General features: G+C 35.0%; 1 protein-coding gene across 5 annotated transcripts in view; it reads right to left on the bottom strand.

Annotated features, from left to right (window-relative positions):
- Positions 1 to 20,147, bottom strand: part of LOC117703140 (uncharacterized) — a 135,423-nt gene that overhangs the window by 88,445 nt on the left and 26,831 nt on the right. For 4 of the 5 annotated variants that reach the window (XM_076928857.1, XM_076928859.1, XM_076928858.1 and 1 more), the window contains exons 20-33: positions 19,968 to 19,998; positions 15,040 to 15,089; positions 13,768 to 13,798; positions 13,359 to 13,408; positions 12,933 to 12,999; positions 12,566 to 12,612; positions 11,844 to 11,892; positions 10,819 to 10,868; positions 9,316 to 9,397; positions 7,664 to 7,692; positions 7,498 to 7,570; positions 6,159 to 6,232; positions 3,383 to 3,479; positions 1,397 to 1,467 (exon numbers count right to left, since the gene is read on the bottom strand). In XM_076928857.1, the coding sequence (XP_076784972.1) occupies positions 1,397 to 1,467; positions 3,383 to 3,479; positions 6,159 to 6,232; positions 7,498 to 7,570; positions 7,664 to 7,692; positions 9,316 to 9,397; positions 10,819 to 10,868; positions 11,844 to 11,892; positions 12,566 to 12,612; positions 12,933 to 12,999; positions 13,359 to 13,408; positions 13,768 to 13,798; positions 15,040 to 15,089; positions 19,968 to 19,998 (801 nt within the window). Of the gene's footprint in view, positions 1 to 1,396; positions 1,471 to 3,382; positions 3,480 to 6,158; positions 6,233 to 7,497; positions 7,571 to 7,663; positions 7,693 to 9,315; positions 9,398 to 10,818; positions 10,869 to 11,843; positions 11,893 to 12,565; positions 12,613 to 12,932; positions 13,000 to 13,358; positions 13,409 to 13,767; positions 13,799 to 15,039; positions 15,090 to 19,967; positions 19,999 to 20,147 lie in introns of all 5 variants that reach the window. The other variant, XM_076928856.1, reaches the window with a different exon arrangement.

The raw sequence follows: 20,147 nt of genomic DNA, 5'->3' as shown, positions 1-20,147 counted from the left end.
AAAAGGAGAGTAGGCAGCTAGTAAGGTTGTATTCTAAGTAGCATATGTCAAGAAAATTATACTGCCAGTTTCTTCTAGACAAACAGGGGCTAGAAAACCAAAGTATTAATTGTAAATATTTAAATAATAAAAAAATCAGAATGGAAATTATAATGTAGTAAAGAGAATTAGTGTTAGACTGTGTTGTGTAATAGGCAAATATCAGTATGAATAATACTGTATTCCAATTGAAGGAGAACTTCAAACGTGTAAAATAAGTTTTAATAAGAAGAGGAGTATAAGAATATTGTGAAATATGACAGCTACTCATTACATTAATCTATACATTACAAGGATAAAGGTGACTAAAATATGTGTACCTTTCTTTACATCTCAGTAATTCCCAAATCTAATGATGAATAGATGTGATTCTTTGTACTGTATGTCCTACGTAGCATGGTCCAAGTGATTAACTTAACTGATGTTCTCAATATAAGGCTGATCTTCAATTTCATACTCAGAGGGATAAACTCTGGCTAGATAATGACTATACTGTTAATGTTATTCTATTTTCTACTGAAGCACATATTCTGACTTATGAGTGTATTCTGTTCTCTTGTTTTATTCTTCTGTGACCATGTCATAAAACCTTATGTGTAATCTTACATGCTTGCCTATCTATCATATAAAATGGGAAAAAATATATGCAATTTCAAAATCTATAAAGCACCCATCCGATTACCTCAAGTATCAATGAGAATATTCTCATAACATATGCTTATTAAAAGTTTTTGGAATGTGAATTCTTTGTAGTAATAGGTACCAATATGAATTATATTAAGTTCATTATAATTTTCATTAAGAATAAACAGTATTTTGACATTTCCTAATTTGATTCTTTGAAATGTAGATAATTCAGAAATATTTTTATATACTAATAACAAAATGTCACATTCTGCAAGTAGACATTCTCTTAATGGGTATTGTTATTTAAGTTCTGAATCATACAGACTGAAGAAGTCATGAATGTCAAATCTTTAATCATTGAACCAGTCACATTCTATATGAATCCAACTTGTAAGTCACCATATTGTCTAGACTGTAACATTAAATGACTTCTCATCAGATATGATATTTATCTTCATATATTATCATAGTGAGACAGTTGTACAAGTGGGAGCATAGGCTAGCACCAGGTATGTGGTAGTAAATTCAAACATCATGTTTAGCTCTAAGGTAATTTAGACTCTGAAAATATCCTAAAAACCATCACAATGTAAATATTTAAAAATCTAAATAGTAACTCATGATCAGTCATTCTATATAGTAATCTGAAATTACACTTCATTCACCTATGCTACATTGTTAGAACATCAAAACATATCAAATTATAGGATAAATATACGGGTCCACATACAAAAGCCTGGGTATAGTCACTGTCATCATCAATTTCTTCCTCTTCTCTTAATGTCATATCAGCTGCTGGCTCTGCTGGTGAAGGCATATGTTAATTATACTATAATGAAACATTGGCTAAAACTGTAGTCATAATAAATACCAAAGCTTCAAATAATAAAACTTGCTAATAATAAAACTTGGATCTTATTGAGACATTTTAAACTACCATTAATACTTGAATATTTACTCAGTGTATAATTAGTTAGGTAATTACACATAATCTCAGTACATCAAAGATATTTGATGTTAATAGGTTCAAGGAATCTAATTCCTAAGATTCACTTACAAAGTCGTGAATTTAACATATATGAACAAAACCTCTGCTATAAAAGTTTAAAATGTCATAGGAACATTCTACCTCATTGTACATTCTATGACTAACTACTAACAGAAACAGCCCTGGAGCCATACACACGCAAACAGTAAAAAGGGACTACCATTTGCATTTATAAATGCAGCATACGCACTCGCACTTGCAACAGAACAATGAAAGGAAAATAGCCTATCACCAGGAAGAAAGGAGGGGCAATGTGATGTCATTTTATTTCCATTTAAAACATCCTTAAAGAGAAAAATTAAAATGTCCTGAGTTACCTTCATAAAAATTACTATTCCATTATCCTTATATGTGGAAAGATGTTTGAAATTTCCTGGAATATTTTTACTTTTGAGACCAGGTTACTAAGGCAAATCTTCATTGGTCGTGACTATGTTTTCTAAGGAAAATGAATGTGCTGTGACAGTAATGTAAAATGTCCTCAGGTGTTTGAATGCTACTGGCACTGGCTGGGGAGGGTGATGAATGGTTTAAGGGGTGGCGCCTTGCTGAATGAAGTCGACCCTGGCATGGAGCAGGCCTTGGGGCTTTTTAGCCCAATGCAACCTCATGGTCACCCATGCAGACAGAAAGTGCACCATCCAGGCTCCTGTTCCTGCCATCATGCCTTCTCTTCCTGCTGCCATGTTTTCCTTATCTCCAAATATAGATGATTCAGGCTTGAACTGAGACAATGGTTCTGAATATTTAAGATTTAAAACTGTCAGTTCCCATTCCCTGCACAATTAGTTCTTACTGAAGGAGTAAAACTGTAAGTCTAATTATTGCTTTAAAAAAAACTATGTGAAATGGAATGATTAAGTCATTAACCATTAAGTCCACTTGGAAGTTTTAAATTCCAAGATTAAACAGGTTGAATGTTCCTTACTAACTTGTATGAGAAGGTTTGGCAACTATACAATGGAAATAATAGATCATGGAATTACAACACTGAAATTTGGTTTTCAAGTGTTAAAGAGAATATATAGGCAATCTTTTCTGGTTTTTATGCCTTAATCTTCACAATTTGCCCATGATGTTCTTCTTCTTCTTCTTGATTCTCTTCTCTGTATGATTCTATCATGAAGTCATGAGTTACATGGCATCAGAGCCCATTTATATATGATGTACTACATTGATTTGTGTTTGCCCAGTGTAAAAAAAATAGACTACATGGTGGAATACTTTAAAGTTTAATGGCAAGCAAACATCAAGGACAAAAAGAAGAAAGAATATTTGGCTCTAGTTTCTGGCCAGGTTTAGGCATTACAATATCCCTTTATAGTCTTCTCTCAACACTATACAATCTATCCTTCTTTAAAAAAAAAAAAACTTTATTATTTTGCATATTTTAGTATATTCTCCAGCATTTGCTTCCTCTCACAAACATTGCTCACTTCTTTTTTGGTCATTATTCTCTCCTCTTCTCTATGGTTAATATCCTTCAATCTTTAAACACCTAACTCTTTATTTACTAACTCAATTGGGTTAATGATGTTCTCATTTGCAACCTTTGTAGAATATGGAGATACAATTCTTGTACCATTGACACATTTCTTTGAATAGTATATGTTGACCTACATGATTAAAGTAACTTTACAAATGACTTTTAAGAAAACATAGTTCTACCTTTCATTTGTCCTATTGCTGTATTTTGTCCTTGTAGATGTGCACTTCCAGTTAAATAACCATTCTCCTCCTTCCGTGGAATGTAGTTAAATACAGTCTGATAAAAATTAATATATAAATGATATGCATAAGATGTGTGAGCTTATTTTAAAAGAACATAAGTGGACATTTTGAAAACTGATGCAGCTTCAATGTCTCATACAGCAATTTACTTTGACAACAGAGTTCCACCCACACCTCTAATTTATTGCAACTGCTAATGTTATCAATGGGTTTTATCCAAACCTTTTCCTTCTTATTAATGACTACCATGACTCCAAGTCTAGTTTACCTGTTTTTCTGTCCTGTCGGTCTGCCACGTGACCTTATCTGATACATTCAATGTTACGCTGCCTGTCATACAGTACATACTCAATACCAGAAACATTTAAATCCTAGTCATTTAAAGCAACAGCAAGAACACTCCAAGGGCACCAAGAATGTCTCTACAGCATATGTTGCATAAAATTGTCTAAAGGTGAGAAAGTTACATAGTGTTATGTTTGAACACAAACTACTATAATAGTGAATAAAGACAGTACATGACATCTTCGGCAACATTTTCTGACTTACTCTGTCTAAAATAAAGTAAGTTTGAAAGCTACTGTTTATACCCAAACACCAAAATGCCCCTCTCAGAAAGCAGTCATTCTCTGATAGGCTATTAATTTTCTAACTGCTATTGATTTTATGACCTCAGGTTTTTCTCCTTCCGTGAAGGGAATGAAGGGCACCACAGAGCCCATGGAGGACTTCAATCTTTAAACCTGAAAATTTCGAACAACTGATGACAATCAATTTTTTACAGTCATCCACTTGGAGAAGAATGGGTGACCCAAAGGAGAAAAGATGAGGACTATATGTGCTCCCTCACAAGCAGATTCTGGCCTATAATGTGTACATGTAGAGATGTACAAAGGGGTATATGTGGATAATGTCTAAATATTTAGAAAACAGACATAGAAAAGATCATATGACCCCACAAGAAAAGATAGAGTCACCAGCAAAAGCACACAATCTGCCTGAATGCACATAGGGGGAGTTCTGTGTGGCTTTTAACTCTATCACAGTAGTTGTTCATTTTGTGTAAATGTCATTTTTATTTTTTTAGATGAAATGATGAGAGCCATAACAAAGCTGTGTGGGAGCTTGTCTCTCACATGCATATGTGTGACAAGCTCTTGTCATACAGAGCTTGTCTGAGACCAGAGCATTTCTTTCCCTGTTCTAACTATCCCTAGGCCTAGACCTGGAAGCTTCTAATCACAATACACGCTTATCTTCCAGGCTGACTGATTCCATCAAGCTTCTCTTGGCTTCTGACTGAATTGCTCTGCCTGGTCTCATACTAACTTTGGAAATCCGTTCTAATTTTCTGGCTCCTTCTCATTCTCTGACTTGTTCTGTCTTCACCTGTGTCTAGCTTGTCCTCTCTGTAACCTGTCTCTGAACAACTGTCCCTGTAAAACTCCTGTACACATACACCACCTTTTTTTTCCCCTCTCACACTGCTCTCAAGTAGTCTCTGTCCTCCTCTGCTGTTCAAATGAGTTGGGTGTATCCCATCTCTGACCTACTCTGTCAAATCTTTCTCTGATTTATTACTTTGTCTGCCCCCCAATTAGATGGTGCTGTCAAACATGGCTGTTTCCTTCTACAAACTAACCTTAACCTTCATTTTTAGATATTAAAAGTGTGTACTAAAGATGTGTCTGTATTCCAGCCAGATCATATTGTAATCTAGAGCATGTCTGCACTCTGGCTGGATCATATGTTTGGATGTGATCCCTTCCCAGGAAGAGCTATCCTGCTGGATTAAAATTTGTCTATGGTTTTCCAGTGGTAGATAGATGAGTTCAACCATGGTATACTCAAGTAGAAAGTGCCATTTTTGACATTGCAGAAGAATCTAATATATGTTATTCTTTGCAATATGATTGTGAAAATTGCATACCCTTTCCACTCCATTGATGATTAGCACACTGGGGATCAGAGGTGACTAGTATGAGTTCATTGCCACAGGACTCATGTAGAAAAAGTGAATTTAAAAAATACATTTCTTGTGGGGAAGGGTTTTGTAACCTGAATTTTTCCTTCTAACTACATCAAATCACTTTATTATGCTATCATTTGATATGGAAATTATATTGCTACATATAAAGTAAGGCTGTAATTTTTTAAAAGAAGGGTGATATTTTTCTATCAAACCAAACATATTTGAAGAATTCTATGGAAGCTAAAGAAGGTAAAATGTTTTATAATTAAATACTAAGTTATAACAATCTATTCTGTAAGATAACCTGAAATACAATTTCACATGCCTTCACCTTATTATTAATTTAAGAAAAGACAGTACTCAAGTTAGGAGATGGCTCAGTAGGTTGGTTTTGCAATCATCAGAACTTGAATAGAAGCTCCAAGGACCCACATGAAAAGGTAGGTACCATGTTGCAGTGTATTCTAGCACTGGGGAAGAAAAAATATCAGTGGACCTTGGGGAAGCCAGTCCAAGTTCAGAAAAGGAATTTGTCTTAATAGTGTGAAGAATGATGGAGGAGGACACTTAAAAGTGACCTCAAACCTTCAGTAGCAAGTTCACACCAAGCCTGTGCAGGTACACAAGCAAATGGGCATATGAACACACACACACACACACACACACACACACACACACACACACACACACACACAAATCTCAGCATTTAATGTACAAATAAAAATTTAAATAATTACATACCAATGGTGAATTAATTGTACTATCACTGTGACTTATTTCATTTTTTGATGATGTCAGTTCTAAATCTGAATTTGCTGAAAATGTATAGATTTAGAAAAAAATAAATTACAATAAATTTATTAATTGAATGATAGTATTTATAATAATAGACAATTTTAAACTAATAATAATGAGATTGTGTTAAAAGTTTAATTGGCCTAAATGTTAGCTAGATAACTTTCTCTGTAAAATACTGTTTTAATTATGCAAAAGCTGCATATGACACTTGAATGGACATCTAAACCCACCATCTCTAATGCACACTGTACTCATATTCATCCACTAATGCAACCACTCTACAAAAGAGATCAAAGCTGGAAATTAGCTTAAAATAACTGAGAAGCAAATGGATTTACAGTTTTCTTTTCTATTCCATACCAGGATCTCTTAAACTACCCAGTAATCCTTTACCTTGTGAAAAGTATTGCTTACTGCCTCTATCAGTCAATACCCTACTCCTTAATGTCCCACGTATGGTCATACAACATTTGGACAAGTATTATGTCTTCTTTCTGCTCAGACTTTTATATGAGGCCCCCACGATTTGGTCATCTTCCTCTAACAGGTACTACTAAGTACCACTCTAATTCAGGGATGTTATGATTTTTCTAGAGTATTTTTATTTACTTATTGAAAGTTCAATAACTTTCTTACTCATTTACCCATTACACTCTGAAGGGGAGGCAGCAATTCTTTCAATTGTTTTGGGTGCCTGTTTATTTCACCCACTAAGTGATTTTTGGCTCCCTCCCTGTGTTCTAAAAAGCAAGAACGATTAAAAAAATATCAGAATGCCTTTTCTAGAAATGACGCCTTATCCAACATGTAGAACAGCAGGGTCACAAACATTAGAAAACATTTGCAGTGGACTTAGCAACTGAAACACTACTCAGTAGTACAATTATAGTTATGAAGTAGCAGAGAAAATAAATTTATGGTTGGGTGCCACCACAACATGAGGGACTGTATTAAAGGATTGCAGGGTTAGGAAGATGGAGAACCACTGACATAGAGACTGAGCATAAATACAGAGAACACATTAAAGAAAGGTTAGAGTATTAAAGGAATTCACTAGGGAAGTGAAGTATTATGCAACACATACGTGCACATGCACACACACACTTTACAATTTTAAAAGGTTTCCCATTGTAAAAAAAATCATGATACTAGTAGTGGCAATTGGATTATTTACATCAAATTGTTTCATTAATTTAGAAGCAAAAAAAGAAAAAGTAAGTGCTGTAACCTTTCCCAATAGTTCAAGGCGTTTTTCCAGAGAGACTTTCATCACAAAAGTTACCTGATGTTAATGTCTGCACTTCTGCCATTCCTAATGCATTTTTAGGAACTGAGTCGTTCATTTCAATGGTGGGCTGCATGTATTGGAAACAAAATACTTAGTGCTCATTGTATACTATATACATGGTGCAGTTATTGATCCTCTATGAATATATCAAAGCAATTACCTTAAAAAGAGGATACTTCTTTGAAGGTTCTAAATACCAAAGAGACAAAACAGTTTTATGTAAACATGTCAAAGCAGACCTATATTGATGCAACAAAACCTTGATGCTAATTTTAGAAATAACTAAATAAATGGTCTAGTTTCTCATATTCAATATTACACTGATCTGAAATGCAGGAAACTGTCAAAAACTAACAGTTGCATGAAAATTCATTCCATGAAAACTGGGGGAGCATAGGGGTTTTTTCTTTGGTTTTTTTTTTTTTTTTTGGTTTGTTTTTGGTGTTGTTGGTTTTTTTTTTGTTTTGTTTGAGAGTTTTGTTTGCTTGCTGTATATAGCAACATTGAAGAAATATCCTGCAGTGAAACAAGTTTTTAGCTTTAATAAAACATGAAACTAAAATCTTTAATGACAGATTTCTATGACTGCAGTTAACTGAAATATTAAGAGGAAATATACAAAAGAAGTTGTGGTGGTTGATATAGAAAAATATATATGATCAAACCTAACCCTTGCAATGACATCTGAACTCTCGGAAACAATACTAGAATGGAAGAGAACAGACACTTCACAAAATACCTTTGAGTCATTTACACTACATTCTTCAATTTGTCCTGCAATTTAGGAATTGCACAGTGGTGATGACTCTTCGAGAGCACGAGTCATTTAATATCAAGAAAGTGGTTCTCAACTATTCATTACAGAATAATAATTAATAAAATGAGTTTATTTTGCATGCATTTGTGTGGTATTTATATGGCCTGTTTTTCTTCAAGTTTAGATGCCTTAAATTTTATTTACTGGGTAGTGGTGGTGCACAATCCCAGCACTTAGAAGGAGAGGCAGGCAGATCTTTGTGAGCTCTTAGCCAGCTTAGTCTGTAGAGTGAGTTACAGGACAGCCAGGGCTAAAGTGAAAAAGTTATTTTGGAAAACAAAAACCAAACCAGCCAAAAAACAAACAAACAAACAAAAAAAACAAATTTATTGATCCATTCATGTGAAAAGGAAATGAATTCAAAGTAAAGAATATTCTGATCACACTGATCAAAAATACTGTATAAATTTTTTTCAACTGAATTTTAAAGGGCAGAATAGAAGGAAATAATGTACAAGAGTTCAGGGTTGAAATGTGTGTTATCAAAACGAACTGAACCTTCACACAATGTTAGGTTTTGACAAGCTGTTGCGTTTCAAGTCAGTGCAATATTGGCTGTGCAAAGCAATTTCAGTATCTAAGAAATGAGCTCTGTTATGTGGTTTGCATACAATATTTCATTGGTTTGAAGTATCATGGCATCCTCTCAAGGAAAAAGACAATTTCCTCATTCAAAAATAACAACCTCAGAAACAGTAGAAGCATTTTATCCAGATTAATCATTGAATATACAAGCTTAATCAGCCCACTACTCTGATAACTAGGAGGTGTGAGGAACAGAATTGAGTGGTTGCTATTCACTCCACGTCCGGTTTCTCTATCTGTCTTTCCCTCCCTCTGTTCTTCTTCATCTTCCCTCCCTCCCCCTCTCTTTTTCCCTCCCAAAGCTCCTGAAACATCAGTAATGATATTCTTTGACTTCTATCATATATCAGCCTTTCTACTTTAAGCAAAGGCTCCACCAAATGGCTTTTTACATGATGTATAGTTCTTACCTTTAATGTGTTTATCTCCTGATTGATCTGCAGCACCATGTAAATGATCAATACCCTTCTTGGGAAGCCACTCAAATATACTCTGTTAAGATAAGCATCGAAACTGATTTGCACCAGTGCCCCTTAATGATTTTCAAAGGTATCTGAACTTTCTCTTCTAGAAACAGATTTGAATATTTAAAAAAAAACATTGTATAAAAATCAGAATCATTGAACCAAGAACCTCATATATGCTATTAGATCAAATTTATCTTCATATGGCCAATGACTATGAGAACTGACCAGGAAAGGTCATATGACACCAAGCAGCAAAATATTATCAAATGTGACAGTCTCAACAAGGAGTGAACAGGGCAGTTTACTAGACTAAACCAAAAATTAGAGAACATTCACAAAACCACCCTTCTAAAAGTGCTCAAAAGTAATAGTGCTTCAAGGCATCCTTACTATTTAGAATGAGAAAACTACTTCTGAAGAATCAGATGTGCAGCACCTGCAGACCTCACAGTACAGAGTACTGCAAAGACAGTGCACAGGCCTGATAAGCAGATGCCGTAACCTTGTGTATAATACAGTAAAGGCCCTGCTGTTTAAAGAAACTAAAATGTATCTGGCTACTACCAGAGAGAGCCAAGTATTATTACATATTGACACTTCAGCTATGTGCTTAGTGAGACCACAATCTGGGATTTTACCTTTTACCTAGGACATCAGTACAACCCTTTTTGCAATGGCCCCATGGAATATGAGATTGCTGTGTATCTGTAATTCTATTTTTTTTTTTTTTTTTTTTTTTTTTTTTTTTTTTTTTTTTTTTTTTTTTTTGGTTTTTCGAGACAGGGTTTCTCTGTGTAGTTCTGGCTGTCCTGGAACTTACTCTGTAGACCAGGCTGGCCTCAAACTCAGAAATCCCCCTGCCTCTGCCTCCCAAGTGCTGGGATTAAAGGCGTGCGCCACCACCGCCCGGCGTATCTGTAATTCTAAACCCACTGTTCCCATAAAGGAAAAATAATCTTGGTTTTTAAAAATTATTTGTACAGGTAAAATAATATGAAACCAAAATTTAACACATACATACAATAACACACATACATGCACACATATATACACATACATACACACATAAACACACAACATTCACATACACCACACACACAAGTATGCACATGCACCTCCATACACATACATGCACACATATATATACATAAACAGACAACACTCACATATATATACACATATATACACACATACAAACACATACACACACATGCACATACACACTTGTATAGACAATGTACACACACACACACATACACACATACTGATTTTTTTCTGTTTGTGAATTTTTCCTTTTCTGTTCATAATTTATAGTCCCACAGTCATCAATTGCTTATGTTTCATGACACAAAACACTATGTTGCAAATTTCTTTCTAAATAGTGTTAGGACTTTATACACTTCGTACGAGGAATTTTCTCAAAAAGAAAGTCGGCATTGAACAAACCTCAGAGTCATCACTTGAATCTTCTAATTTCTGTAATATGGACTTCTTATCTATACAATGCAGTCACAGAAACATTGATAAGAATATGTATTATAGTAAAAGTAAATATATATGCTTGTATATATTTCATGTATAATTGCTTTACATTTTGATATTTTTATATTTTATTAATATAAAAAAGCAAGACAAAATTGTAGACAATTGTGTATTTTAAGGAAGGCACTTTTTTCCCCAGGTATTTATCTATCTATGTATTTATTTATTCTCTTTAAATCCCGGTCGCAGCCCCCTCTTCCTCCAAGTCCCTGGCACACAGCCCCTTCCCTCAACACTCCTCCTTCTCCTCTGAGAAGTGGGAGGCCCCCTTGGACACCAGCCCACCCTGGCACATTAAGTCACTGCAGGACTGGTCATATCTTCTCCCACTGATGCCAGACAAGGCAATCCAGGTAGGAGAATAGGATCCACAGGCAGGCAACAGAGTTGGGGATAACCCCTCCCTCTCACCCCCACTCTAGTTGTTGTAGGAGCCTAGCATTACTGTCCTCTGAGAGGCTCCGCCCAGCAGCTGACTGCAACAGATGGAGAGACTTACAGCCAAACATCACACAGAACTCTGGGAGTCTTGTGGTAGAATTGGAAGGATTGAGGAACCTGAAGGTTGTAGGGACTCCACAAGAAAACCAACAGAGTCAACTAACCTGGACCCTTGGGAGCTCCCAGAGACTGAACCACCAACCAGGAAGGCATTTTTACAGTAAGAAGTAAGTAAGAGAAAAATATTTTAAAGAAGTGATGTTGGAAAAAAAATTATAAGCAACAATTACTCCCTTGAGGAATGAATACATTTTTAATCATTAAAAACTAAATGTACTTGTAAAAAAAAGTGATGTTTATTTGGGGGCATGCATGCTTTTAGTAGTGCAGGAGCATGGAACAGTCTTCCTGCATATCTGCAAGTGTGTCACTGTTAGTGTTATCCCCACTGTTAGCATAAGCGAGACCATCATTATTCATTTGCTTACAAAGACTCCATGGGTTACTTTTCTCCATTGGCTGCTCTGCTGCTTCTTCCTGTCATGAAAAAAAGAAAGAAAGAAAGAAAACCTAACTTCAGAAATTATATTTCTTCATTCATTCCTTATCATTATTCACCATTATCATCAGTTACTAAGACAAACATTTACAGTCTTTAAGTTATAGGTACAATCCTGTGAGAAGCTGAAGATAAAAGAAATTAAACTGTTGCCACACTAATTATGGTTATGTTTGATGCATGTTGCATCTGAGTAGGATTAAATGATTCTGTCCCTTTGGGGCCTGGGTAGTATTTTCTGGAACTATGGAACCCAGTCAGCAATAGTGGCACTCGTGTGTTGACGGCAAAAAAAAAAAAAAGCTAAACTAAAAGCCCCATTCAAAAGAAGGGAAATTATATGAGTGTGTGTATCAATATTAACCGGTAGAAAAGAAGTTATCAGTTTTTTAGAGAGGGACATGAAAGAGAAAGAGGGACATGAGGCAAGCTGGGAGGTGTGGAAGACAAGAGAAAAGGATGAGAGAAAGTAATATAATTCTATTTTAATTTAAAATATATAAAGAACTTAAACAGACTAATTTCTATATACTGGTAAAGAGAATGTCCTATGATAACAAAGGAGAAATTAAATGACTGATTCACTAGTTCTATTAAAATAAATTTAGCACAGACTAATTTTTTTTTCTAAAACAAAACTGTTGGACAAACCTCAGAGTCCATACTTGAATCTTCAAATATCTGTGAAAAGTTCTTATCTAAACAATGTAGTAACAGAACAATTAGTGAGAACATTTGTCACAGTGAATTTATAAGTATATACACTTACATATCTTATATCTATATTTTGATATTTGTATATTTTAAAGAAATAACACCTGAAGACAAAAATCTCAGATAATTCAATTTTTTTGAGGAAAAATTATTATAGTAGAAGTGGACAAGAAAAAATACTTAAAGAGAGTGATGTTTGTTTAGGGACATGCACTTGGGAACTTGCTAGAAGTGAGTATCAAACATTTTGTGTACATTTGCAATTTCAGAATTTTATTATTGTTATGAGCATAACTGAAGTTACCATTATTTGTTCTCTGACAATGTCTCTCTTGGTTTCTTTCTTCTACTGGCTGCTGTTTTGCTTCTTCCTGTCATGAAAAGCAAATATCTGTATTTATATATATACATACATATACATAATTTTGGAAGGTATATTTCTTTCTTTCTATCACTTACTCACCGTATCAGTCACTAGGAAAAAGATATATACAGTCTATCAAGTTATAGATACAAACCTGTCAGAAGCTAAAGAAAAAGAAATTTAAAAATTTTTTAAAAAGCTAAAGAAAAAGTGAGATTAACTTCTATATTCAAATAGAGTTAGTGACATAAGCTAACAAATGAAAAATAAAACTTTATTCATCATATATGCGAATGAAATTAAATCTGACTGAAATGAATTTTGTAAGCTATGTCATTTATAGCTTTAAAACAGAAATCAACACACCTCAGAGTCCTCAGCTGAATCTTCGACTGTCTGTGGTATGGATGTCTTATCTATACAACAAAGCCATGAAAACATTAATGAAAACATTTTGGGCCGTCAAGTCAATACCTAGGTTGAAAGATACATGAATGGCTATTAACATGTGTACCATATCTCTACATTTTCACATCTTCATATTTTGATAAAACAAAAAAACAAAAATTTAAACAGTAAAAGCTTTTTCAGGAAGACAATTAAAAAGCTTTTAAAGTCACAAAGGTTGTCTGAGGACACTCGCCTTGTACTTTTTTATAACAGTACTTGAGAGTATGGCAATCTTGATGCACATTTGCAAATTTATCACTTTTGTTATTGTTACCCCCATCATTATGTATGTAATCTGTTTGCTTACAAGGACTTCCTAGGTTACCTTGTCCTAATGGCTCCTTTGTTTCTTCTTCCTATCATGAAAAAAAAAACATAACTTCAAAATTATATTTCTTCTATAATCTTCTGTCTCACTAGATGGTTTGGTTGCTGAGACAAAAATATTTACACTCTAAACATCATAGCCACAATCCCGTGAGACACTAACACAGATTAAACTTTTGTCATGATAACATTGTTATAGATCATAGATGTAGCAGCCCCATAGGGCTGTGTATTGCTTGCTTCCTTTGCCCTCTTGTATAGTATTTTCTGGAACTATGAAAGCTAGATTGCAATAAGTGAGACTCACGTTTTGGTCACAACGAATGCCTATCTAATGGGGCTTAAATATCACTCAGTAGGTGAGATTATCATGCCTGATACTAGAAACCTAGACATCATTTAGGTCATGATTCTAAGAAAGGGTTCTACCACCACCACTTGGCTAGAGCAGCATAATTCCTAATTGCATCCTAGATCTTATTCTACAGCCCACAGTTAAGTGTGCCCACACCAGAGAAGCCTTTCTTCACAGCAAATGGAAACCATCAGTAAAACCACAACTGGACACAACAATACAGAGATTAATAGATTGACTGTGGGGAGCCCACATCAAATAGACAATCTACATTACAGCTCCTGAATCTATGGCTGAAGGAACATTGATGAAGAGGGATCAGTAGGACTGTAAGAGGCAGAATATCAGGAACTTTGCTGTAAAAGTCTCCTAGAAATAGGAGAAATGGGCTGTATAAACTAGACCAGAACATTGGTAATACCAACACACACAATCATCTGGAAGCAGACTATCTCAGTGTCCCCGCCCTTACACAAAGCACTACGGGCAACTAATGACTGCTGAAAAAAGTGTCTCTCAAGAATGGGCCATCTTATTGGTTAGCCAATAGAAAGTGGTCGGCTCTAAAACTACATACATTCAAACAACAACACAAAAGTCTCATCAGCTTGTAGTGTGTGTGTGTGTGTGTGTGTGTGTGTGTGTGTGTGTGTGTGTGTGTGTGTTGTAGGGAAGAGATCTAGAAGAGGTTAGAGAAAGGAAAGTAACAGGAAAATTACGTGATTCTATTTTAATTAAAAATTGATACAGAATTTAAGAAATACAGTGTTCAACCTCCATATTCAAGCTCAGTGAGTGGCATATGATAAGACATGAGAAATTAATGGCTTAATTAGTAAGTTCTAGAACTGAAATGAACATAGAGCAGCCACAGCATTCAAAGCTTTTTGTCAAAAACAGAGATATTGAACAAACCTCAGTGGTCTCGTCTGAATCTTCATCTCTCTGTGACTTGGGCTCTTCATCTATACAATATAATTACGGAAACATTAATAAGAACATTTGTGACAGTGAAATTAAATATATATGTATGTATATGTATTTACATTTTGATGTTTATATATTTTGATAAAACACTAAGAAAAATTTCAGAGAAGTGATGCATTTCAGGAAGACACCGTTAGGGATGAAGGAAGAAATTAAAAATACATAAAGCAGTCAACCCTTGCTTGGATCGTGCACACTCGCGCTCTGCCTTGTGTATCAGGTGGTCACATGGATGAGAACGCACCCCACTCATTTGGGACTCACCCAGGGTTTTCTCCATTTGTGATGAAGCTGGCTGTGTGCTTCTCAGGTAGCTTTGGTTACACTTCGGGATGTCCCCTCCAGTCCTACCCTTTTTAGAACTTTTATCATGAAGCCATGTTGGATTTGATCAAAGGCTTTTTCTGCATCCATTAACATGAATCAATGACTTCTGTCGTTAAATCCATTTATGTGGTTTATGACGTTTATTGACTTGAATGTGTTGAATAATCCCTGCCTCTCTTGAAAAAAGCCAGCATGGTCATGGTGGGTAATCTTTTGGATGAACATTTTATTCTGTTTGCAGGTATTTTATTGAATATTTTGATATTTGAACCTATGCTCATCAATAATATTGGCCTTTAGTTATCTTTGTTGTTGTGTATTATGAGGTTTTGGTATTATAGTGATCCTGGGTTCGTAGGTATTAGCATGTGCTCCTTCCAGATTCTTTTGTTGTTGTTATCTTTTTGTTTTTGTTTCGTATAGTTTAAGAAAGATTGTGTATTTTTTTTTTTTTTTTTTAGATATCTGGTAAAATTTTTCTATGAATTCACTTTACCTTTTTTAAAAAATATTTTTTTAATCTCCTCATTTGTTGTGGGTCTGTTTAGGTTGTTGAATTCATAGTTTAATTTTGGTGGTTTGGCTGAATTTAGAAATCTATTCCTCTTATATTTGTCAACTTAATGGGGTGCAGGTATTTTTAATATTCCATAAAGACATTCTAAATGACCGTAGAATCTACTGTAGCATTTCCCTGTCCATTCTGTTAATTTGATTTCTCACTGTAAGATAGGGCACAGTGAAATCAATGAACTACTACACTCTGAGTAGAAAGATTTACTGGGGATCAAACTGCCAAAGCTATCTCTTGGGGGGGGGACATAGAAAAGCAAAATGATGGGAAAACAAGCAGATTTTATATGGCAGTCACCAGGTTGTGGGTGTGGGGTGTCTTTGAGGAGATAAAGGCTGTTTGATTGACCTAGAACTATGTATCCTTGCCAGATACTACTGCTGTGATAAAACATCATGACCAAAAAACCTGGGGAGGAAAGGGTTTATTTGGTTTATATTTCTGTCACTGAAGGAAGTCAGGACAGGAATTCAAACAAGGTAGGTACCTGGAGGCAGCAGCTGATGCAGAAGCCATGGAAGGCTGCCGCTTACTAGCTTGCTTCTGTCTGCTTTCTTATAGAACCCAGGACAACCAGCTCAGGGCTGATACCACCCACAATGAGCTGGGCCCTTCCACATTAATCACTAATTAAGAAAATGCCCTATATCAGAATCTTACGGAAGCATTTTCTCAATTGAGATTTTCTCCTTTCAGATACATCCAGTTTGTGTCAATAGTTGCCACATAAAACTAGCTAGCAGGGGAGAGGTATTGATCTTTAGAATCAGATTAAGGGAGGTTCCTAGTGAACAGAAACCTACCAAACCTGATTCCTGAGGAATGCTGGACTTAAGCTGCTTTTTAAACAACAGCAATCCTTCCTTTTACCTGGTCAGAATCCTGTTTAGGACGTTGTCACCAGCACTGCCATTTGGGGTGTCCTACTTTGGACCGAACATTCATTTTATATATATATATTTTAATAATTGGGTCAGTGGTCTGTTGATTTTATTTATCTTCTCATAGAACCAGTACTCAGATTTATTGATCCTTTGTATTGTTTTCTTTGCCTCTATTTTAATAATTTCTGTTCTGTTATTATTTCTTGACATTTACTGGGCAAGGGTTTGGTTTGTTCTTGTTCTACTTCTTAAGTTATATCACTAAGTCATTTACACTCTTTCTGAGCCATAAACCCCCCTCCAAGGACTTCTTTTAATGTGCTCCAGAGTTTTTGTGGTGTTCTTTCATTTTTATTTAGTTCTCAGAATTTTTTTATGTTTTTTTCTTTGAACCATTCAACACTCAGTAATGAGTTTTTATTCTCAGTAATGAGTAATTATTCTCAATGAGTTTATATGCACACCAGAAATTTGTTTGCTGTCAATTTTAAGTTTCATTGCTTTATGGTCATATAGGATACACATGGTTGATGTTTCAGCTTTTCAGAATTTAAGACTTTCTTTTGCTTTTTGTCCCAGGTTGTGGTCTACTATAGAGATGTCTCATGGGCTGCAGACTGAGAGGAATGCATACTTTTTGGTGTTTGGGTGGAATTTTCTGTGAATCTACTTGTTAAATCCATTTTATGTGTCATATCATTTATTTCTGATGTTTCTCTACTTACTTTTTGCCCATATGATGTTTCTATTGAAGAAAGGGAAATATTTAAATCACCAACTGCTAATGAGTTACTATTAATCTGTGTCTTTAATGATAATAGCATACTTTTATGAAATTCAGTTATATATATATATATATCAGTTTGGTATATATATATCAGTTTGATATATATATAAATATATATATATCTTATATATATAAGTATATATAAGTATATATATAACATATATATATATATGTATATATATACATATATATATATATATATATATATATATATATATATATATATATATGTTAGCTGTTCCCTTGATTAGAATGAAGTACCCCTCTGATTAGTTATAGTTTAAAGTCTATGTTGTCTATGTTTTCAGATGTTAGGATAGCATCTGTCGGTTGCTGCCTGATTCCACTTGATTGGAGTACTTTACCCCACTTGTTATCTCTAAGGCAGTGCCTGTCTGTAAAGCTGAGTTGTGTTCCTTGTAGACTACACAAAGATGGATTTCAGTTTTTGATCCATTCAGTCAACCTGTGTCTTTTGATTGAAGAATTAAGGGCATTGATATTTAAAGGTTTTGATGAAATGTGTGTTGATTAGGCTCATTCTGTTGTTCATTTTTGGTATTGTTTGTGTTCTACATGTATTTTGTATTTCAATAATTGTAGCTGTGTTTGTTTTCTTTCTAAAATCACTTGGCTATGCCCATTCCTTTTGTCAGCAGAAATATTACCTCCTATATTTTCTTTTGGTTTAGTTTGTTGCATATAAAGTGTTCATGCTGTTTATATCATGAAACTTTTTCTACCTTCTTCAACTATGGCAGATAGTTTTACTGGAAACATTAGTCTAAGATGATAATCGTGGTCTTTTAAGAATGGTAATGTGTTGTTCCAGGCTTTTATGGCCCTCATAATTTCCACTGAAAAATCATCTGCTGCTATTCTGATGGGCTTCTTTTAATATGTGGCTTGTTTTTTCTCTTTCATCTTTCAATACTTTTTTTGTTGGATATACATAGAGTTTTAAATATGATATATCCTGGAGAGTTTCTTTTCTGGTTTTATTTGGTGTCTGTATGGGTGTATCCTTAGTTTGGGGAGATCTATGATCTAGTTGAAGATCTGGCCTATGCCATTGACCTGGGCTTTTTCTCCACCTTCTCCTACAATTGAAGTTTGGTCTTTTAACGGTGAACCACATTTCTGCTGTTTTTTGGTTGTTTCATTTTCTTTTCTTTTTAAATTTTCCCTGTGCTTTATCTTGTCTAGATTATATACTTGACTGTTGAGCCCTGATTTTCTATCTTCTGTTTGATTCATTTGACCTGTAAAGCTTCCCCTTCACTTTTCTGGTTGGACTATTGGAGTTTTCAATTTCATCTACAGTTTGCCTTGAGTTTTCTTCAATGTTTCTATTTATTGAATTTTATTTTGAAATCCTGGATTTTCCTGGGCTTCAATCAGACATGGATTCTCTTTGACTTCACTGAGCTGTTCTTTTGTGTTTTCTTTGGACTCCTTGAATACTTTGCAAAAGTTTGTGGTTATTATCATTTCAAATTCTGTGTCCTAGTTTCATATATGTAATTCTCAGTAGTAAACATTTCTACAAGACTGGTGGATTTGCGGAGAGGGACTGCTGTCTTAATATTTCATTTTGTTTTTATTTTTGATATGAGCTCTGGGCACATAGAGTTCTTTGTTGAGTTTTGTTTATAATACAGACACATCAGATGACAAGCAAGCCTGCTGGGTCTGAAAGTTGCATATGGCTTAAGAAGAATGAAGTTGGGTAGAGAAAAGGAGCTGGGCTGGCACACAAGACATGCATCCTGGTCCTTGCCTAGAGTATGAAGATAGATCTGTAGAGTCATGTGTGTGAAGGGGAGGGTAAAGCAGACTCACCCTGCTAGACCTGGCAAGGAAGTGAATGACCTGACTGGGCAGAAGATTTGGATGTGGTTGTTACTAAAGGAGCTTACAGGTTGGGGGGTGGGGGGTAGAACAGATCTTGATCAGAGCCTGGAAAGTGTCAGAGGAAGCAGGATTAGCCAGTCTAGCCTGGAACACAAGATGTGGGATTCTGGCTAGATCTGGGGGCTTTGAAAGATTACACAGGAGGAAGGATCAGGTAGACTCACAGAGCTAGATTCTGAGAAAGAATGTGTAAGATCTATCTGGGCAGAAAGGTTAGAGTATCTGTACTGCCTTTATTACCATTTAGTATACAAGCATAAAACAATTTTCCTGTATATTTGCAAATTTATCATTTTTGGCATTTTGTGTTACCCATCATCATGACTGAAATTATCATTTGTTTGCTGACAAGAAGGACTTCCTTATTTACCTTTTCCCAAGGGTTGTCCTGCTGCTACTTCCTGTCATGAAAAACAAAGAAAATAAAAACTTTAGAAATTGTTTTTTTTATTTTTTCCATTACCCATTTATATATCAGCCAGTAAAAGAAAAATACTTAGTCTGTTAAGTTATAGACAGATAAAAGAGATTAACTTCTATATTAGAGTCA

Source organism: Arvicanthis niloticus, chromosome 2 (genome assembly GCF_011762505.2).
Source record: "Arvicanthis niloticus isolate mArvNil1 chromosome 2, mArvNil1.pat.X, whole genome shotgun sequence".
Lineage (NCBI taxonomy): Eukaryota > Metazoa > Chordata > Mammalia > Rodentia > Muridae > Arvicanthis > Arvicanthis niloticus.
The sequence above is the reverse complement of the archived record's forward strand: the minus strand, read 5'-3'. Positions and strand labels throughout refer to the sequence as shown.